This window comes from Parus major, chromosome 1A, assembly GCF_001522545.3.
Source record: "Parus major isolate Abel chromosome 1A, Parus_major1.1, whole genome shotgun sequence".
Taxonomy (NCBI): Eukaryota; Metazoa; Chordata; class Aves; order Passeriformes; family Paridae; genus Parus; species Parus major.
This window is the reverse complement of record NC_031773.1, coordinates 26,767,478-26,790,978: the sequence shown is the minus strand read 5'-3', so window position 1 is coordinate 26,790,978 and position 23,501 is coordinate 26,767,478. Positions and strand designations below refer to the sequence as shown.

Sequence of the window (23,501 nt, the reverse complement as noted above, 5' to 3'; positions counted from 1 at the left end):
TACAAATAGTAAGTACATGGTACAAAGTATAGTTACAAATACAAAATACAAAGACATCAAGAATGGCCTGAAGAATTACATATAAACATTTTTCTCTGAGATTATTTTGGGTCTCAGTCTGGGTTCAAATACATTCTACTGGTACGCGCCTGAGGAAAAAATGCAGGGAAATTATCTTGTGAAAAACAACTGTTTCTTGCCTATTTATAAGTAATAGTGATGGGCACCAAAGGCAATGATTTCAATTGGAAAATTTAAATCAGTATATACTTCAAAAAGATAATCTCCTGGGTAGACCGAGCTATCTAATTCCAAACAAACCTGCAGGCAGAAAGAAGCTAGGATGTATTTTTGGTCTAACACCTACATTTTCTTTTAAATGACAGTGTCAATCAACACATCTGCCAGTTCCTGCAGGAGAGTCACTGGAGACCATTCTGCCTAGGATTTTGCTACTAGCTTTGTGAAATTCAGTGAGAAGAATCAGAGGGGCCACAACATTTTGTAATCAGAAACGCACGCCAGGGAAGCCTTAGAGACAAACACATAATCATGTCCCCTTGCAATAGCAACTTGGAGATCATCTATTCCACTAAACCAAAACATCTAGACTCAATGAAACTGACTTGAAACATACTGGCTTAAGCAATACTAATTCCTGCCTTCTTTGTTGGGCTTCTGTTTGACTAACTTACGTAAACAAAAAAAAAAAAGGAGATAAAATTTCTTCCAAGTTTTCCCAGCTTTCACTTCTATTCTTCTCACTTTGGAACAGTGAAAGTGAAATTCAGGAACAGCCTAGAAAACACACTGTATGCATATACCCTTGCTCTCTACAGGGGCCAGGAAACAGATCAACTCCCAGTGAAGACCTCAAACAAGGCTTGAGCCTAGAATCTGTGTGTTAGCAATAGACAACTGAATACCCAAGAAAACAGAAAAATATAAAGTCTGTTTCTTACCCAGAACGTTCACAAATGCATTTGATAGCAAGTATCCATATTCATTAGAAGCATTGCACTGATAGACGGCACTTGACCTTTCTTGCACGTGTGAGAAAATAATGGTGTCACCATCCACCTTTCTGCTAGGATCTTCTGGGGCAACTGGTGGTGAAAAGAAAAAGAGTTACTGCTTTTCTTAAACTGCTATTGGATTGCAAATTTCATACTTCTGAAAAGAAGGAAAAATCCAAAGACCCATATACCCTTTATGTACTTTTTCCCTGTTTTCAAAAAGTGAATTTTAATATAGCTTAAAAGGTTCTTCTGATTCTACAGGTATTAACCCAGGATGGTAGAGTTCCCATTTTTGAAGATGTTTTTTTGCTTGTTTTCCAAGGAAGTGAAGCTGATATTGTATTTTGCATGCAATACAGAGAAAAATGCCAATATGACAAGATTCAGTCAAATACAGTCAATATTTAGAAAAATACAGAAATATTTCTGAATGTCAAAAGATAATCCTGATACAGTGACACACTCCTCTGTGACTTTCAAATTTCGAATCGATTGTTATACCATAAATAATTTTCTAAATATAAAAATAGCCATATTCAGTTGAAAATGATCTCAGATTAAAGAATAAGTGTTCCTTCACACATAGTCCTGAAACAAGCTTCACAAGAGCAGAGTTAGTAATTCAGTAGGTGGCACTCTTTCCCTTATGTAAGAATTATACAATGCCATTTCCTTAACTGTTATGGAGTGGCCTGAGCTGTCAAACAGCTTCTGCATCACAGAAGCACCCAGGACATAACTGAAAATAAAATTCTAAGAAAATACTGAAGAAGAATAATAGATGTCAGTTCTAATACAACTGGATGACATTAGAGTAGCATAATGAAGAAAAAACTTAGCTTGTAACACCACACTGCATAAAAATGCGAAATCTACAGTTTAATATTTTATGATCGTATTAAGTAAGACCATATATATTATTATTGTTTTAAAAAGCACATGTATTATTGATAATGAAAATTAATGGCAAAATTACTGATCCAATACAAAAAATAAATGTATTTATATGTAAATAGATGCATCCTAGTTCGGCTGCATCATCAAAACTGACACCCTTATTGAAGCCTGAAAAAGTATATTTGTGGAACACATTCTTGTAAAAGAAAATTCTCATTTTAACTCATAAAAAAATCAATCAACTAAATTAACATAAATTTTCTGTGACAGGAACCTTTTGATTCAGACAATACCTTAATTCTCATCTGTAAAGAAAATAGAGACATTTCTCCTGCATTTTCTTGAAGTATCTGTTACTAAATTCTCTACAAAAGAAACCAGATGAAGGGGACCACAGTTCTGAGCTTCTGCTTAAGGGTATTTCCAGCTTGGATGAAATCTAAGGCCATTTTTCATGTAAATACCTCAATTTCCAAACAGCTGCCTCAAGAACAGATTTCAATTTCTGTTTTTTCTGGTCTTCCATCACTCTGAGTTCAAATCAATGTCACAAATTCAAAAATTTTGGGAAGGAAGAAAAAGGTACTACCGTGAGTTTAAATGCTTATTCTCTAGATTTCTGGATAGCTGGCACATATTTTTCTCTCTTTTGCTTTACTTCCTATTTTCCATGTTTCACATTGCTTCCTTTTCTATGTAAATGCCATTTTCATTAAAAGATTCATGGGCTGAAAATAGCCGGAGCAGGTGAGTAGCCCAGCAGGCAGGCCAGTCAGCTGCGGGAAGCGGTCTGTTTCTGCATACAAATCACAGTTAAATAGAAGACAGGCACAACTGCTCTCCCACAAGGAAGGAGAACTGCCCACAGCCATTCCAAGCATGGCTGCTCCCAGCCCTGGGCTCTGGGCTTCCCTCCACTCGTGCCCTCTGAATCCTGTAGCACTGTGTGCGTCCAGGCAGGTCTTTAATGGGTGCACAGACTGCCCCTCTCACACACTCTCTAACACATAATTCCTTTAAGGATGATGGTAGGGCCCCTCCTAAGAGATGCGAGCCATTAGTTTAATCCTCTATAACTGAAGGAACGGCACTGTAAAAGAATGATCTAACCATTAAATTACTATATAAAAAGAGAGGCAGCATCTTCCTTTCTCACTGCTGGACTCAAAGGAAAAAGGAGATATCCCCTTTCAGCTATCTGAAGAAAAGGAGGTAGGTGCCTGTTCTCTTAAAAGGGCTTCAAGCTGGGGTCCCAAGAGAAAAGAAGACAGAAGTGTTAGGTTAGCTGGTGCTTTCTGTTAACTGGTCTAGCCACGTGGATGCTGAAGGGCACTGATTCAAACACTCCCTGTTAAGACTGGCATCTATTCAACTGCCTGTTGAATACAGCTTCTTTAATGATCTGGAGCACCCACTGACATGCACTCACAGACACAGAAACATTGAGCTTGGAAGGGACTTTTGGAGGTCATCTGTTCCAACCCCCTACTCAAGCAGGGCCACTTGGATCCTGTTATCCAGAACTGTGTCCAGATGGGAGAAAGATCACCTTCCTCTACCTGCTGGCGGTACTTTTGTCTCATCTAGCCCAGGATATCATTAACCTCTTTGCCACAAGGGCACACTGCTGGCTCATGGTCAACTTGGCATCCACCAGAATGCCCAAGTCCTGTTCTGCCAAGCCACTATCCATCTGGATGGCCCCCAGCACAAAGGCTGTTCCTCCTCAGGTGCAGGACTTTGTTCCACTGATCACCCTCTCTCGGTTTGGCCTTTCAGCCACTTGTCTATCCACCTCCTTGTCTGCTTATCCAGCCCCTACATCAACTGCTTGTCCATGAGGATCTAATGGGAGACAGTGTTGAAGGCCTCACTGTAGTCCAGGCAGACATTATCCACTACTCTTGCCCTCATCTATCTGGCCAGTCATTTCATCATAGAAATGTATCAAGTTGGTCACCCCTTGGTGAAGCCATGAAAACTACTCCTGAAAGTTTTCTTGTCCTTAACATGCCTTGATACGGTTTCTAGAATTAGCTACTCCATCACCTTCACAGGGATAAAGATGAGAGTGACCAGCTTGAAGTTCCCTGGTTTCTCCTTCTTGCTTTTGTTGAACACAGGAGTAGCATTTGCTTTCTCTCCATCTTTAGGCACTTCTCCCAGCTACCATGATCAAGCAAAGATTATTGAGGCTGTTCTTGCAATGATATATGCCACCTCAGTCAGCACTTGTGGCTGCATCCCATTAGGGCCCACAAACTTACGTATGTTCTGTTTGCCTCTGACCTAATCCTTTGCCACCAAGAATACATATCATTCTAATCTTTCCCCATGGTCTTTGGGACCTGAGATTCCTGAAGGTCAGTCTTGCTAGTAAAAGCTGAGGAAAAACAGCATGCAGTACTTCAGCCCTTTCCATATACCAGTCTGTCTTTTTCGAAATCTTTTTCTGGGGCAAGGGAGTGATTGTAGGGCCACTCAAACACTGCTTGCTTGTATTTATGAATATTCTGGTCACATTACACAACAGCTGCATGAGAAGGAGAAAATGCTTTTGACACATTAGACAAATCTGAATTTGGCACTAATAGGCAAAATACCAAAAAACCTAAGTAATACTTACAATGGGCTTGTCCAAACAGGAATATTAATTATGAGGATTTGCTATAGGAATTCTGCTGCTGTAACAGACAAACATGTGCCATCTTACAGCCAACATTTGCTCCCAATAACATGGAATCTCAGCTTATAAATGCATTTCAGACCTTTCTGAACAAAGACCTGGTTTCACCTAATTTTTTCATCACATTGTACAATGATACAGTTTCTTGACTCTAGCCATGTTCAGCATATTACTACACAGGGAAGGCAGGGCTCTCATCGGATACTTTTGTCATAGCTAGAGATCTGCACCCTGAGTAGGTTGTGTTCATCTGAACGCATACTTCCATCTGTTTCATAAACTTCTGACAGCCTAAGCAATTACTTTTGCTAATATGTTTCAATAAAACCACAATGGCACCATTATTGCTCTTTTTCTTAAAAAAAAAAGACAGAATGACGTGCTGTCTGAACAGAAGCAGTTAAAACACACTGTTAGGCTTAAAACTGGAAGGGAAGAAAATCTGGATTAAAAAAAATGGATAATTGAAATGGTTAATAATGTCCTTTTCCTTTATTTACCAATCTCGCTTGCTCCTCAGAATATTATTTTCCTGTGAACGCTAAAATCCTTTTCTCCCTGAGTTTCTGATTCTGACAGTTCTATTGTCTCCAAAGGCACAGCCTTACCTGCACTAACTATAACCATCCTTTGACTATTTTGTGCAGAATTGGAAAAAACCTGATTATCAAAGGTTTTTTCATCTGCTGAAGTTAGGTCAGATGCAAAGTTCCAACACAATGACAGCAGCAGTGGATAAAGATCTTCCCAAGCAGTCTTCTCTCCAAGACTGAAATACTGAGGGCATTAGGGTCCAGCAAATTTCTCCCTCCCATGGCTGAAGTGAACAGCTTGTAATGTGTACTCTCAGAGAAAATGATGGATGATGAATCTCTCAGCCAGGGATTATCAAGGCCTTTCATGAAAGAAATCTAAGGGCTAATGTTTCTCACTTAAATTCAGTGTGAGTACTAATGGAGACTAACTCAAACCTAGCAACTCAAAGCAAAATGTGATATAACAAGAGAAGAATGTGTCGAAAGAAGATAAATAGTGCCTTTGCACTACTTTGTATAAATCTAAGTGTCTGTATGTAATATTTAATAGCTCATCATGAACTGTAAACCACTGGACCAAAAAATCAGTCTTTTGTACTGTATTTGCAATGCCTTTCTGAAGTCCATTTACGAAAGCGTTTCCCCTTCCCAATTAATCTGGGTTGTTACTTTCTTAAAAGTTGAGATACTTCATGCATGGCTTCCCTTTTGTAAAACCATGCTGAATATCTAAGCAGTAAGACACAATGGATTATGCAGTGATATAAATAATGCAGATCTTGAGTGTTAATTGAAGCACAAGGCAACACAGAGTCATGGCCTGAACTTTCAATTGCTACTTGCCAAAGTAGTTCTAATTGACCTTAACGGGACTGGACATGCAAGTTCACATACTCCTCCTGTGAGTAAACATTAGGAGGTTAGGTTAGGTCCTTATCATTCCAACATGTCTAAAGCAGCTTTTTCTTTAGAAATGGCTGGTGTTTTCAGCATGACTGTTGAAGAAAACAAATTAAAATATTTCAGGGAAACCTAAAATCTTGCTTAAATTTTTTTTTACATTCAGATTATTGCAGTATTGAACAAAATTCACACCACTGCATTTTATTTGACAGTTGCTACATTTCATTTTTCTCTCCTATTTTTTTTTTCTCCTTTTCCCTATAGATGTTTAAACCTCAGCCTTTGACTGAGATATGGACGAATGGTTCTTTCTTCCACATTCCCCCTTCCTTGTCTGACTCTATTATGGAAAAACAAAAACGAAAGAATTAAGTATCTCCCAGTTGTGCTTTCCAACAGAAAATTAAAGTATTGCAAACAGATTACTAGGCCACAAGAGGCACATTGTGGGATATATGATGACAGCAGGGCTTTGAAATTCAAATGTAGCTCTTTTTCTTTGAAATCCTGCCATGGGTGTAGCTCTCTCAGCACTGCCCTGAAGCTGAAACAGCTGCTTTAGTTTCCTTTTACAGTGATTTCCTAATCATTCAGTTGGAAGATGAGGGGCTCAATTCTATAATTTAGTAACAAGTGAACAAAAAGACACACTGTACTTGGTAATTTCCAGAACAGCTTTTGATAACTCAGAATAATAAAAAATCACAAGAATCTTAAGAACTGCATTTTCTGTGATCATGATGCTTCTTATAGATGCCCTGACAGATGCAGTGTACTGGAGCATCCAATCAACTTGCACTTAAATATTTAATGTGGATAAGACTTCAGCTTTTCTCAGCAGTGAAAGTGACCTTTAATATAAGGCTGAGCTACCCACTTACTTCCTGTGTTCTTTTCTTCTTCTTTTTTCCCTACTGAGTTTGAGTGGGTAATTTAATTAAAGTCTTTTAATTTTTACTGAATTCCCGTCAACAAGACTTTGTGTACTAATTCTTCAAGGCCAGTCCAATATATGCTGCCTTTATATTTGGGAAATTTGGTGGAATCCTGCAGCTACTTCTGAAAACTCTGTTTCTTAATCTTTTACTGTACCATGAAAGAATGCAGAACACATCACTGCTTTTTTGGAAAATGTACTTGTTGGTCATTTGAACAGCTCGTCGTACAGCTTTGATAAGGAAGATCAGCAAGGCAAAGCTAACTTTCATAGCCAGGTGAAAAAGATTTTTTCAAGTCAGGAGGCTTGAAATAATAGTTAAACTACTAGAACTACAGGATAAAAATCCCCTCCAAACAAATAAACAAAAAGTGAATGATGAGTATACAGAAAACAACAAAGATGAGACCACCAAAAACCCAAAACAGAAAGTGAGGGACACGTTCTGAACTTTGATAACAACAAATTCATTATGATATATTTCTTCATAAATATATACTATACAAAATTACATTGATATTTTCCTGTTTTCCTCTCTTACCATTGTTTGATGAGGTGATTAATGTCAGTTTGTATAACTTATTTACCAATGGAAACTTCTCATTTTGAATCACAGGCTGTAGAGCTCACCTTCCATTTAATAAGAATTCCTGAAACAGGTTATTTGCTAAATAATTCTATTAGTTTCAATATATAGCCTTATTTTTCCCCCATAAGTTGCATTTTTCCCCTACAAGTAAGCTTAATCTCTTTTGTATAGTGAATACCTCAAATATATCTAATGAGGGTTCATGTTTACCTCCTGCTACTACCTAGATTCTGACCATAGACAATCCTTCTCCATGTCCCAAACTGGGTGAATTATATTTCATCAACAGACTTAAACAACTCCTAAATTTCTGAAAGTGACAGAAGGGACACTGTCATATTTTAATCAGATCAGTATTTTAGAATACATTATCTCTCATGAGCCAACAGGTGAGACTGTCTGGTTTTTCATTATTGTTTTGAGAAAGAGGAAGGATAAAGGTAGAAGAACCAAGTGTGACTTTACAGGATATGCTCTGTGTAAACCCAGCTGACAACACACTGCAGTGTCCTCCAGCAAGTTCCTTCCAAGGCAAGTTGTACTATATATAGCAGCTACCTTGTGTCTGTCATACAGTATTGCCAGTCATAACACTGCAGCAATTAAGTGGCTCAATCACCAGTTCAGAGCTGCTTTTCTTACTGGTGCACAGAGAAACAGCTGTTCCAGTGCCTTAGGGGCTCCTTTTCTTTCACACCTACTTGGCACAAACTGTTTGCCAGGTAGCTGCTGACACATTCAGACAATTTTGCTGCTGCAGCTTCTTAGAGCTGAAGCCTAGAAGGCTCAAACATACACTAAGCTGCAAATCCTGCAGTGTACTGCAAATCCTACAAGTGTATATCCACACATCTGAGGACATCATTTTTTATGTCGCGTTTAGGATTCCTAGGCAAGATTAGCATTGCAGTGGGGCAGCAAAGGAGAGATCCAGCAGACATGACTGCCACAGAAACACAGGGGTAACAATGACATCCCAGCAATGGCCCTGTGAGAGACCATCACCACAAAGATACTACCAGCAGAATGCCAGACAGAAGAATCAGGAGCATGGTTACGCATTTTAGTTTTCTCAAACACGTTAGAGGCACATTTTGTTGTTCAGCTTTTATGAACCACAGTATTTTTACCACATCTTTTATGATTTAACATAACCAGTCAGGCAAAAACTACACAAATACAGGCTCTTCACATTTATTTGACAAAAAACACCCTGAGACTCCTCATATTTTCTTACTCGTGCTCCTGTAAGGTAATTAAGAATCTTACTTGCTATGGGAACACCATTTGCTAACCAGCTTATACTAGGCTTTGGGTTGCCATTAGCTCTGCAAATCAATGTTCCATCTTCTCCAGGAGACAAGACCAAGTTTCTGGGTGCTGTTATCCAGTATGGAGCAGCTTTAAGAAAACAAAGACAGCAATTATTTTCTAAAATTATGTAGAGAAAATCATAAGACACAGACACGGTAATCAGAAGATAATTCAAACAAGGTACGTGTAGATATAGACTTACAGCTATACTGTTACTTTATATGTGTATATATATATAAGTAATGCTTAATTAAGTAATACTCAATAAGTAATACTCAATTAACTAGCTGAACTGACCCTCTGGTCACCTACTGCATTAAAATTCTGAGATAAACAAGAGGATCTTTGTTTCATTTAGGGTTGCCTGCTTTGAATCTAATTTGCCTTCCTAAAGCAAGCAAAATTTATCTGAGTCTGGCATTTGCAGACACTACTGTGGTCTTTTGATTAATTTCAGAAATATACATGCTCTTAGTAGTTAGGCTGTTAGGAAAAAAAATAGGTTTGATTACACATAAAGCTTTCATGTCAATGGTAAAATTTTTAAATGGCAAAATCCTTTGTCTCACTCAATTCAATGGATGATTGCCAGTGGGGCCAGATGTTTACCTGAGACAGATGAAAACACAGAGATCAAAATATGTGAAACACTGTCCTTACTAGAAGATATTCACCTATTTCTCCATCCCTTTTTTGCAAAAAATAACCACAAACAGCATATATTATCACATCTTGCAATTAATTTTCAGATTTTGGATTGATGGACAGATGCAAAGAAAATTAAACTTCTGTTCTTAGAAAGGAGGTTAAATGTGATCATAAAAAGATGCTGATCTACAACAAAATAAATGACTATTTAGCATGCAAAGCAAGCAATACAGCTGATTATTTCAATGACTAATTAACTGTCATTACAGTTTTTTGTTTCATGGTATTCACAGCATACTTACAATTCCTATTTAGACAAACATGTTGTAAATGTTTTTAGAACTATAAGGCATCATCTTGGATAAAAAACATGAAGATAGGAACCCAGAAGTATCAGTAAAAGAGAAAAAGGAAGAAAAACATAAGACTGTAAGACAATAGTAAAATAGAGGGAAGAAATAATCTGGACTATATGAATGGAGAGAAGAAAACTGGAGAAAATGAGGATGAGATGATGAAAAGAGATGAGAAGGGAGATAGAGAACAAGAGAAAGAAGCAGTCTAATGACTGATAATCAAAGGATCTAAAATAAATGTAGTATTTGTGCAAACCAAGGCATTATTTTCCTACTGTTACAGTAAAATATCAGTTTAGCCTCCTGCTTTACAAAGTAACATTAAAAGATGAAAAAGGTATTACAGAGAGTAAAGCCCTTCTAATGTTAGAATTCAGACAATTGAATGTTTCCTCAGAGTGAATTTTAACTATTATCATTCATCCTTTTAGCTATACTTCATCCTAGAACGCCTGCTTGGATCCTCCATTCTGGACCCTTTATAACATTACATTAAGGATAATTTTAGTATTACCTTTCACAGTTACTGAAATGACGTGATGAGCTGAACCTAATGTATTTCTTGCTATACATTTGTAGTTCCCAGAGTCAGCTTCTGAAACATCTATAATCTTGAGAGTTTTCCTAAAGTTTTCAAAAAATGTTCTGTTAGCTGGCAGTTCCCCACCCTCTTTGATCCAGCGGATTACCGGTGTGGGCCTGAAGAAGAAAAAGCACAGATCTAATTTAGGGACTGAAGAAAAGGAAGATAAGAGTTCAGTACATTAATATTTTTAATATATGTTTTATAAATAATTGTTTTAAGAGCCTTTACCCAGATTCTGGGCCACATCCAACAAATACGAAAAAATATGCCAACATTTGTTTCTAGGAAATGACAGGTCTCACTAACATTGTCAGCAGCCATCTGTTCATAGGATTAATAATTACACAATACATTTGTCTGATGATTAATCAAAAAAACCTGATGGTTAATAAATGAAGATATGCTTCTACTATTAAATTGATGCTCATGGTGCTTTTAAAGGTAGCTTCTATAAAATGACAAGTTTATAATTGTCCTTTGTGTGAGCAATATCCTAATGCTTCATGAACATTATAAACTTTACAAAAGAGCAGTAAGGGGATAGAAACATTTCTTGTGAAAAATCAAGAAAAAAAAATTCCAATGCTGAGTCAAGTACAACCACTTGTCACTGCACGAAGTCTAAATCTTGGCTATGCCCCATGTTGTCCACTGAAGTTGAAAGCTGTTCAAACACATGGAGATATATATTGAAAATCACAAGAAATCACAATTTGTTGCTTCCTGAATAGAATGTCCTCTTTCAAATAGTAATGGCTCTAGGCAAATGTTCCCTTAGCAGTCCAGTATCACATATTTTACAACAGATACCTAAAAAGCTGACTTTTAATTTTGATGTAAGTGATTAGGAATAGTTGTTTCAAACAAAATCTGTATCTGGCCCTTTGTGGATCAGTATTCCCTATTTTTATTTTTTTTTTAATTATTAATTTCATTATTTTTTTTTTTTAATTATGTGACAGCTAAAGACATAAAGCCATATAATATATAACACTCTGGTTTTTTTCACAGGTTTTATCCAGCCATTTTACTGGAGTTCGGAGCACCGAATACTTTTGTTGCAGAGTTGTCAAAAGGCATATAACTGTACTGCAGATGAAGATCACCTGGGCTTATGCTACTCCCAGTCACAGGGGTGGTTTTGCTAGTGCTGCTGGGGCAGACACCTGAGCAGGTCACAGCTGAGACAGAAACACTGCACTGATGCTCAGATCAACTGTGCCTGAGCGCGCCCTGTGGAGCTCATGCAAGTGATGTGCACATGTGCACGGTGCTGTGGTGCACTGACCTTCCTCATGGCGACCTGAGAGCACTCTGCATTGTATATGCCTTTGTGTGCTGCAAATGTTTACAGTTCTGGAAATAGATACTAAAGATTTTCCATTTCTATTCTATAACCAATCTATTCTCAGATTTCTTCCTGAGAATGAAATTGATTTAAAAATCAACCTAATTCATGAAGTTAAATTGCTCTCAGTAATCTTTTTGCACAATAACCAGCAGAAGCAAACTTGCATTGCATTGAAGAAACAAGTACCAATTAAGCTCAATTACAATGAGAAATTATATGTAAGGACCTGAAGATTTGTTCCAACAATTCCCACTCAGTCGATCAACTAGGCAATTACTAACACATATAAGTAGTTTTCTTGGATTAGAACAGCAAATTTGTAACTATTTTTATATAATTTGAGAACCTAATGATTGTAAATTCAGGAAAACAACAGAGGCTTTATTCCTGACTGCAAATCTGTAGATATATGCCTGAGTTTAGTCTATAGCATTTATTGCTTGTGTCCTTTAAAAACAATGGTACAACATATTCTGTGCACAGGGTTTGGGGATATGAGAAGGCAGAGGCCATACGTTCTCATGTTCCAAAGTCTGCTGATGCCCAAGTAAATGGTGGCACTCCTAAAAAAGTTCATTCTACACTTCTTCTTCTTTGAAACACATAACTTATACAGTGGTCACATTTTAAGCATCCCTCAAATGTTTCCCTGTTTCTGTATTTCAATTTAGAAAAAAAAAAAAAGTCTCAAAAGTAACTCACAATCCTGCTGCGATGCACTCCAACAAAAGCACATTTCCTCTGAGTTCCACTTTGGTACTTGTGCTACCTGTTGGTGTTAGAAGAACTGGCTGCCTCTCTGTAACTGGCTTTGCTGGAACAAGAAGAAATAAAACAATTAATTTCTAAATTTTATTCTAATACCAATCAAGTGCATACACCCATTCTCACGTTTTTAACAGAGATTTTGCTCCACATTGGCCATTTGTTTAAAAGCCATTTTGCAGCACAACTACAAAGCTGAACACATTAGTTTTTTGACAGACATAACATATCTGTTAAATGCCACAATTTTGAACACACAGAAGAGAAATGTTATTATTAAAAGACAGGAACAATTGATACAAAGCTTTTACATAGGCAACTATGCAATCTTAATCCTAAGTAGCTGCTGTTTCAGTCAACAGAACTATAATGGGAAGAGGCCACTGTTGTGAGGCACAGTGCAAGACTGAGAGTTACGGAAAATTCCTCGGCTTCCATCACAATAAAAATTAAGAAAAGTTATTTTTAATCGGAAATATAAACCAAGGCAGTGAAAAGTACAGTCTGCTTTAGAATATGTTTTAATATTTTCTAGACAATGTGAGGAATTGTTTCAGAAAGTAATCCTTGTATTTTCCTCTTAATATATATTTAACTTTAATTCAAGGTGTTCCCCAGTCTTCCAATACAGAACCTTGATTAACCTGTAAGCAATAATCACAGTAAACAGGCAACTATAAATATAAGACTCATTTCTGACATTACACTCTGTTGGCTTTTGAAGTATATGGTATTTCCTATGCCTTCATGGAATTCAGAATAAGTTCCCTATAATTATAGAGTGTTTTCTGTGAATACTCTAATGTTGTGTTGTAGCAATTTTAATATATAGAATTAAATTGCTCTGAAGTGCTGTAAGAGTCTGAAACATTACAATAAATCTTTATTTTTTAAAAAATGGGATTAGAAACATAATAAAGTTTGTTAGGGTACAGGGCTTACTGATACATTAGCATAAATACAACACTTTGTTTTAATCCAGTATGTGCTGTGAATTCCTTAATAACCAGTACACAAACAACTTAAAGTTGTGGGAGAACAGAGCAGTCTAGAGGCAAGAATGCAGCTGACAGTCATGGCAACAACTCATCTACCCAGTGCTGGCACTGCCAAGGGCTGCTGGCTCACTTGGCCAGACTGGGAGTGTTCAGAAGAATTACCCATGGTGGTTCTGAGTTGGGAGCCAACCCAGAGTGTTTTAATCACTAATTGTAGTTAATATATTGTTTTGTGTTCAGGTACTTATTTCTTGTTTGTCCCTCCTGAATAACATGTAATTTTTATGTAGAGAAGTAAAATATTCTGTGCCCATGTTTTATTCTAGATTCAGAGAAGTTTTGGTTTAATATGCGCAAAGCCCCATTTCACAAGGAAAAAGACAAAAAAATTGAATAAATATCAAGTATTTTCTATGTCACCCAATATCAAGTGGAGAGTCTAGAATAAGTGGTGCTCCAAAGTCAGCTTTACTAAACACACATACATCTGTTCAGGAGGATTTAATTCAAAACATACAGAAGACCATTCAACACAGATTAATGGAAAGACCAGCTTAAACACCAAACAAACAGAACTCATCCTACCTCCATGAATTTATTGGTACATTCAGTAAGTTATTACATGTGAAGTGGATATGTTAGGTGCTTAATTGTTGTTATTTATTATGCAGCACATGACATTAAGTAGTCCTAGTGATAATGAACATAATTAAACTACTAGGTAAATTGGAGGAAAAATGTAAAAAATTAACACAATATAGAAGTAGTTTTTAAAATCTGCACCAGTGTGAAAGCATTCTTTTATTATAAGTGTTTATATTTGCTATGAGCCATACAAGAGCATCGAAACATTAAATATTTGAAAGGATCACACTGTGCAGTCCCTTTGTAAAGTATGTATTATCACCAGCACTAATTGATACCTTTATTAGAAACTGAAAAAGGAGCAAAAGATTAAGTAGCCATGAAGGTGAAGTTAGTTAACTAAATGCTACTGTGAAACAAGGAGTATCAGTGGGGACCAGTGTAACTCACCACCATAAATATCAGTGTCACTCAAATTAGCAGCTATAGTGTCATTCAATGAATCCACTGAAATAAACAGAATATCATGAAGAAAGCATACAAGAGGGATAAATAAAAGTTCTGGGAATCAAAAGGTGATGACATGGCCACGGTGAGTTAATCAAGTGATTGATTAATTTGTTTCAATAGTTACAATAATCAAATAACTTAATATTCTTGCATTGGAAAAACATCTAAAAACCGTTATTTTTTACACTGTATTTTTTCTATGCATCAGATCTTAAAAAACATTTTTTCAAAACACAATGCCTTATAAAGGGAAAAATGATAGCTTTTAAAAACAATTATATATCAAGAAAACTGGAGATTATGTTTCAATTTTATACAGTAATTTAATTTCTTATTCAAAATTAAAATGACAAAATTCCCTAGCATAACACAACTTTAGCATGTAACTTGAGAACTCTGGATAAATACTGTGTAGTATGTAATCTGGTGAGGAAATACCTACTTGAAAAGACTTTTACAGATATGGGTTGTTTCTGCTGTATAGTTTGTGTATGATTAAATCTTGCGTAGCAGATATAGTCCTCCCGGGTGTCTTCTGGTTGTACATTAGAAAAATAAAGATCTCCATTTAGACCTTGGGAGACTCTTTCGCTTTGAGGCAGCCTTTGGAAAGCTAAGGGAAAACAAGAACACATTTGTGTCAAATATAATTGACACACTCTATTATTATGATCTGCAGATTCCACATTCATTCAATTGCACTTGTTTGTGGCTTGGTACATACATAGACATTTCTATGCTTCCTGATGAAATCCCTTGTCTACCCATTCTTCCCCAGTGGGTTAATCTACAACTTACATTAAGATCTCCAGCTGCTTTTGGCTTTGTGCTTTTGTGCTCTATGTCTGCTAGTTTCCTCTGTTCTATAAGAATGGAACTCACTGAATTTCAACTCAGAGGGAAACCTCACCATCTGTGGTTTTGGTAAGCAATGATCTACTATATAGAAAAACTGAAAAAAAGTCAACTGCTTAAAAAACAAACTCACCATTATCCATCCAAAATATGATGGGTGGTGGTAAGCCAACAGGAGGTCTGCAGTGCAGTACTAGTGAATCACCTTCGCGAACATGATTTGGTTCTAGTTTCTCTTTTGTCCACAAAGGCGATCCTATAGGAAGTAATTTTGACAGACACACACAAATTATGGTTTGGCAAGAACACAGAAATTTAAAGGGAAAATGCACAAAGTATTTTGGAAGAAGAAATGGAAGAACTACATCCATCAGAATGTTAAGTCCTTTCATGTTTGCTGGTTTTTATTTTTGTTCTTTTTTATGTTTTTTTGATGAAAAGTACATCAATGATTAATTGAAAGTATAATCAACTGACTCAAATTATTTTGTCTACTCACTAAAGGTTTTTAAACAGTGTCTTGCAAATTTTTAACTATATTGAAAAAAAAAAGTGCTAAAATAGAAAAAGGGGTAGACATTCCTAAAGCAGTATTATAAACACACACTTTAATTAAGATGTGAGAACAGCACATTTTAAGCTGAGAAGCTTGAAAACTAAGCTGAGATAAAGCTCCTAAAGAGCTGTAGAAACAATCTACCATTAATCAAAAATTCTTAGCTTCTTTTTAGTTTCAATCTGTTATGTTTTAAAGCTGTTACAAAAACTATGGAATACTTCATAAACAGAAATGTTATTCATAAATGTTTATTCATAAACAGAATAAAAATTGTTGTCACCAATTATGCAATCAAAGTCAACAAATTATCCTTAAAGCCTTAAGGATTTAAATATTTTATTCTAGCAGCAGTGTCATACATACAAGTCAGTTTTAAACATTATAAGTTTATCCAGATGTATCAAGGAAAAAACTCAGTTATTAAATTTTTGTAAAAAAAGTATTTGAGAAAACATGTAATACAGTATTATACCTGAGTATTAGAAAATAGGCAATAACTTCTAGCATGGTCATTTGGACGACTGAATTTTTAAGACAGGAAAACAAAAAGGCAAAAATTTCATAAACAAATAAGAAAACCAAAGTGTTTCACGCTTAAGAGCTTTACTTACTAGAAGGCCTTATAACGATATTGTTGGAAATGGCTGCTCCTCGTTCATTCCTTGCTGTACACTGGTAAACTCCCTCATACGCTTCTGCCTTCCCACCATTCATAATATTTATGACAAGAGTCCCTGAATTTGGTTTCATTGTTACCTGTGCATCTTTATCTATATCAAAATGAGTTCCATTGCGCGTCCAGGAGAAGCTAAAACAATAAAAACAAAAAGAAAAGAAAAGTTTATTCTGAGCTGCTTTTTGTAGATTGTATGAAGAAAAAGAAGAAAAAACTGATTAACAAAAATACATGTTATTTTTTTTTATTAGCAAATAAGACTCATTCCCAAACTAAATTAACTAATAAAGCAATATAGTACTTTTATTATAAGAAACCTGGTAATATTTTAAGATAAAAGGTTTGGCTGAACTTGTTAAAAGGAGCTATTTCAAAGTCAATTATTTTTTTTAAAAATGCATTAAAAATTTCTGAGGTTAATTATACATGGAAAAGAACTGATTTCCTCTCTACTAAAAATGATGCAGTAATATCTGCACGAACTGATATTGCTAAAGCTGCATTAGCATTCCATTATAAAACCTATTGTTGAAAGGGTTTATAAACCTTCCTTTAAAAAGTTGCTCAGGGCTGAAATATGTCATCTCAGGCCCCAGCAGGAGATAATTTCTTTTAATTGGTTCGCTGATTTTGAAGTTATACAAGTGAATTAAAGTCTGTGGTGAGTTTGATTTCTTTTCACTATTCTAATGCAAACGTAATTCTCTAATTGAATAGTCTGATAGCCTTTATTTAACCTAGTAAATTTATACTGACACTACTCAAAACAAGAAATGTTTTGGAAAGTAGTCATTAAAAATGAAGACCAATAGAACTCAAAAAATTGTAAAGAAGAGATTCACAGTCTATAACTTAGACTACTGTAAACACCACTTTCTTACTTAGGCAGAAGTATAGTCACAGAGAGCCTGACCAACACCTATGAAGTGCTGAGCACTCACAGCTTCAAATGCTGTGAACAGCAGGTTTTGTACTTGTTACATTTCAGCTTCAGAATCTTAAGCACAAACACTCTTTTTGCTGTTTAGAATGCTTCCTACAGTATAAATGCAAATGGTATTGGAAAAGCTCAAATTCCAACTGACTCAAACTGTGTATTGACATTCTGCAGCAGCTGGGCAGGACTGGACATGATATTTGCACCTTGTGTTGGGGGAAAGAACTGGACCTGCAGCAGTGCTGCACCACACTGCAGTGTTTTTTTGAGGACTACCATGCATAGTGAACTAACAGTGAACCTCTTTCTTACAACTTTGCAGGTGAAGCTTTAGAATGTGGGGTTTCTGTTACCAATAATATTAAAGATGCAAGAAAGTGGAATGTAGATTCAAATGAGAGTTGGAAAATGTGGCACAAGCCCCTGAATTTAAGATACATGACAGTCAGAGTCTTTGCTGTTCTAGCTATAGGTAGCAGCACATCCACAAACTTTTATGCCAGGTGATCTTACCAATAACAAGTTCTCATACTGATATCACACAATTCATGCTGAGAAAGTCCACCTTTGACTTCAGAGCTCTGGAGCAGCTTAAGCTCCAATATGCATTTGCATTTTATCAAGAGTGATGGACCAACCAGACTGACTACTGATACAAATTAAATCAATATCACATCTTAAAAAATAAGCAAGACTAAGCATAGGCTTTTAAAACTCATTGGAAAATTCTTCACTTAAATCCTGTCACTTCCTCTGTAGCACAGGAATAAAACAAGATCCATGTTTGATGGGGAAGATGAGCAGAGAGCCCTGGCATATGGCTCAGGTATGTCAGTCTCACAGACAGCAACCTTTTTCTCTCTGGTAATTCCAACCATAAGTGTTCAACAGAAATATCTGCAGAAGCAATACAGTTGTCCCAAATTGAACAATAATCATCTGATCACCGAGGTCAAGATCCAGACTCTCAAAAGTGCCATTGGGCCAGCCCAATTCAAATGCTGGTAAACCAAGCAGCTCTGTGGCACTCCTGTCCTTATGGAACACTAGAAAGGGTAATCTCCATCTTTTCCAGATAATCTCCATCTTCTCCCTTCTGCTGCCCAGTCATGATAATGACCATGATGCCAAGGCAATCAGCAAGAACAATGCAGAAAAAACCCTGGTTATTCAGAAGAAATACATCTAACAAGCTCTTGTCTGTGTCTGAATGAGCAGTTCTAGACGGACCTTGCTAGTAAGGTGTAGTGTAACACTGCTGGAGCACAGATGCACATTTCTATGTTCATAGTCTCTGCAATCAGAAGCAGTGACTAACAATGCCAGAGTGTATCATGGCTACTGATGCTTCCAGTGCAGGTATTCAATATCTTGAAATGAGAAGTTTTTCAAATATTTCAAGATGCTGAAAGAGGATCTTAAAACGGGCAATGATCAGGATTCTTATCCATTTCTGCCAATACCAAAACTCAAGGCTATTAAAATACACAAGACTGCTGATCAATAAAACTGATACAGACTACATAACTTATGACAACTGTATTTCAAGATCATCCTTATAAAATGGAATTATTTAAAAAACATTACATTTGAATGTATTAGCATTAGTCTGACTTCATGCCAAGTGCATTCTTAAACACTATGCCTAAATCTGGCACGTCATCCAGTAGTGCTTTCTAGTGTGTTCCATGGACATTTACCTAGCTGCTCTTGTAATGATCAAGCATTATTCTATTGTTAGAGTTTTAAGAAGAAAAAAATGCTGCAATTTCTTAATGACTCTAGAAACATTTAAAGGTCATGTGTGATAGGAGTCAGAATTGTGCCACTATCTGGTAGCTGTGTAATTTACAGAGGTACGGAAGTGTGCGTGTTTCTGCATGTCCAAGCACATTCATACATAAAATCTTGATCTTCTCAGTGTACAAAAATTACAGTATGTTCTCCTAGTTCTTCCATGCTCTTAGGCCAATAAATGAAAAAAAAAACCATAAGCTACTAACCTAGGAGGTGGCTTTCCTTTGGCTTCACACTGTATTACAATATTCTCTCGAGGGTCAACAATGTAATCTTTTGGAGATTGCTGAGTTATCGTAGGAGGTTGTGACACTTCATTATGAAACACAACAAAGAGAGATGATTTCAACAATATTTTCAAACTATCACAAGACACTTTTGTAAGCAGAGAAAGAACAATTGTGGTTAGCAACCAAATCATTGACTGAAGAGTGGGATTAAAGTATCCTTTGTATCAGGAGGCTGAAGCTCTCTACCCTTGAAAATCAGTGTAGCTATACTAACTTCCAGCTGAGCTATCCTCATTTACAGTGGATGAAGATCTTGTCCAAAAACTTTAATGAAAATATTTCTATACCTCAGATTTCAACAGATTTTCACAAAACCAAATGACACTCAAAATTTAAGTCCAACAAATCTGAAAAGAAGAGCTGCAAGACACAAACCTCAACAAAATGGCTTTTTACCACACAGAAGAAAAAAATATACATTGCTTTGTGATTCTAAACATTTTACGTATTTTCAAATTCTCTGTGGGTGAAACCCTTCCATGCGTTTATTATGCTTAACATACTGCATTAATCTACAAAGCATGCTTTTAAGAACTACTTTTCAGGAGTAAAAAATGTGTTATAAAGCAAAAGACTCTGTTAAAAATTACAAAAATAGTATCTAGTTTCCAAACAAAGTAAACATGTAGGAAAAATAAAGCACTGATTCCCCTTAAGAAACCCACGTTAAATACACTCAGTCTTGTGAACTATCCCAGAAGAAGCAATTTGATATTTGTGATTTGTCAAGTACTATAAAACAAGTAGCACAGAACAAAACTGATTCGTCTCACAAAGTAGTTGGTGTCTACCTATTTTAAGTAATTTATAACCTTTTGCAATTATCTATGTCCATTTTTGCATTAAAAAATACTGTTTGTGATATTAAGATAGTGAGAAAGGTATCTTACTCAACATTATTCATTATGTTTATAGTTTAGTGTCATCTAAATAAACCTGTTTAAAAACATGCCCATGAACATCCCTGTCCAAGTGCTGTAAATCATCTCTCCAGCCTTACCCTTTGCTAGTGCTTTGGGGTAATTTCTAGCCACTGGAACAAAACCTTTCAATCATCAGGGTTAGCTGTCTTTTCATGCCTCACTCTAGACAGTTAAAATTGTACAACTGGGATTTTTATTTAAGTCTTCCTTAAATATACCACTATACATTAAATACATCTTTGTACAGACAGAGGCTGTCTGTAAAACCCTACCTGCAAGAAACAGTGATGAAAAGAAATCAGATCATAGAATCATAAAAAAACCACAGCAGCTAAGCAGAAGAAGAACAGGCCACAGAGAACTGGGTTCTGCTCCTCGCTGCACAGGGGAGAATCTTTGAATGAGGAAGGCACCACACAGGCATGATGCCTTTGTGTGTGTTTCTTTAAAAGTGAAGGCAGCTCTTTTCCCTCTCAGGGTCAGTACATGTCAGATGCTTACATGGGAAAAGCAAATACACTCTGAAAAAAAGATATGAAACAAAAACTGCACAACCTACAGGATATTTCATCTGATGCACATCAAAGACCTGAAATCTCCACTCCTGTCGTATGGATTGCACTTAAAACTGATCTAATTAACCATATAACTAAAGCTAAGTTAGAACCTGTAAAATATGTCTACTTAAACAGCTATATCCACTGTGGATATAAAAATATGTACACATATGTAAAATAGTACAAAAGTACATATATTCCAATAAATTTCTTTTTTAGCAAATATATTTACTCCTGAAAGTAGTAATAAAACACTGCACATGCTCATATTGAGTAAAGATTTTAATGTTCAAATAGCACACCATCAAAAGATCACACAATTAATTTTTTCAGAATATCAGAAAGTTGTTTTATGTACAGTAGTATTTTCTGAACACTGCATGCACAAAACATCTAGATACAGCAAACGAAATTATCAACAAAACGTCAGAATCACACGTTTTTGGACAGCAAATTCAATTTGCAACACAATCTGTATTAATTTTCAGCAGCACACTGCCTATTTTTAGTGAAGAGTAACTTACATTCTTCTAGAAGTTTTGCTTTTATTCCCACATCAGAATCAGCAGTTGAATGGACAAATGGAGATTAAAGAGAAACATTTGTTAGTGAAGAGAAAATTAGCAATTTTGAGAGGGAAGATAAGTATCTCTGACAAGTACATTGGTCACCATTAAAAATAAAATATTTAAAACATTCAGCACTGCAACCCATGCAGCGATGCCTGAAATTCCAGCCACAATTTCCATTGTGTTAGATATTATTACATTTATCTTAAAGCCCTTGGTATGAGAAACTTTCCTGAACTGTTGACTTTTTAACAGCATGCAATGCAATTTTATAGCACACATGCTTTGTGACTTTGGCCTTGCAAGGACATAAAACACTAATACTGAGAAGACAGCAGCAAATCAGAATTAATGGAGTGCACTACCCTAATGCTGCAGTCAAAATCAATCCACCCATATGATCCCATGGAAGAACAAAGAGAATGCTTCAGGCTAAAATTACTCTTGTAAAGACAAAAGCACCTAATTCTACTCAAAAGACTTGCAACCCTTTTGGTTTGAAAAATACCCTTTTTGTTTGAAAAATAACTAAACAAAAAAAATCAGTTTAACTTAAATTCATCTTTATTGCTTACTTCCAATTTTTTGCATAAACACATCTCTTTATCAACAGGACAAATGTCCTTGAGTCCTCTCCATTTTCAGACATTCCTTGCCAGCTTTGAGGAAACACTGACTAGGAACTAATGAACCTGCTATGAACAGGAATTTCTAACCTGGATGAAACCTAAATATTCAACTGATCAAGTATGTTCTCACCACTAGGTCTCTATGGTGGATATTCAGGAAAGACCCACAGAAAATCTTAGTCCTTCCCTTGTGGTGCTCTCCCAAAGCCCATTCTCATCATTATTTATGAAAGCAATACCACCATTCCAGGTGGTATTTCTGGCTAAAAATTTGAGTGTGCGACTTTATCAGACCTCACAGTTATTAAGCATGAAGTAGAAGGGGATTAAATTTTCAGTGCAGAATTAAAATGATATATCCAAGAGGGCTATTCATTTTTGCATCTATTGATGCATTTCTGGTAAACTTAACCCAAAATTTTGTTCTTAAGATAACAATATCAGGGAGGTGCAGAATTCATATTAGTTGCTAAACTACAGGATAGGTTTAAAACACTATTTATAGCCTGCAGAGATGTTTAAAGAGAAAAAGTAAGCTTTGAAAGTAACACATTTATTTATTCATTGAAGTTCCAAAGCCTTCTTTAACCCACAACTTATTGCTCTAAAGGCATTTACAACACAACAAGTTGGATGTGATTCAGATATATTGATTTTGTTACAGAAATACAGGTCATTGGCTTGATAGGTTTGTTAAACGCATGGGGAAGGAAAAACAAACACCAAAGCACTTACAATGCATGTCAATGATTATTAAAGAAAAACATGCATTTCTGGAAGGCAGGAAGGTATCAAAACCACAGGGATAAAGAAAACCATGCAGACTAGAATCACAGGCAAATTTACTGATATATTAATCCATCAATTAAACACTAGCCCTAATGTTCTCTTCCCTGGTAATTAGTTTAACAAATGAATAGTCACTGAGAGGTGCAACATGGTTCACTGAATTCTGAAAATGTGATCATGTTTATCTTAAAAAGAAAACAGCAACCTGTAACATGAGCAATTTAATAAAATTAGCTACAG

At 36.0% G+C, this 23,501-nt stretch overlaps 1 protein-coding gene across 37 annotated transcripts in view; it reads right to left on the bottom strand.

Moving 5' to 3' along the window:
• The window catches only part of NRCAM (neuronal cell adhesion molecule), a 101,606-nt gene that overhangs the window by 43,988 nt on the left and 34,117 nt on the right, over positions 1-23,501 (bottom strand). For 18 of the 37 annotated variants that reach the window (XM_015628465.2, XM_015628466.2, XM_015628468.2 and 15 more), the window contains 10 exons: positions 21,799-21,816; positions 19,711-19,816; positions 16,706-16,902; positions 15,669-15,791; positions 15,123-15,293; positions 14,621-14,677; positions 12,525-12,636; positions 10,400-10,584; positions 8,837-8,968; positions 963-1,106 (listed from right to left, as the gene is read on the bottom strand). In XM_015628465.2, coding sequence (XP_015483951.1) covers positions 963-1,106; positions 8,837-8,968; positions 10,400-10,584; positions 12,525-12,636; positions 14,621-14,677; positions 15,123-15,293; positions 15,669-15,791; positions 16,706-16,902; positions 19,711-19,816; positions 21,799-21,816 — 1,245 coding nt within the window. The remainder of the gene's footprint in view (positions 1-962; positions 1,107-8,836; positions 8,969-10,399; positions 10,585-12,524; positions 12,637-14,620; positions 14,678-15,122; positions 15,294-15,668; positions 15,792-16,705; positions 16,903-19,710; positions 19,817-21,798; positions 21,817-23,501) is intronic. The other 19 variants (XM_015628478.2, XM_015628469.2, XM_033514471.1 and 16 more) reach the window with 3 other exon arrangements.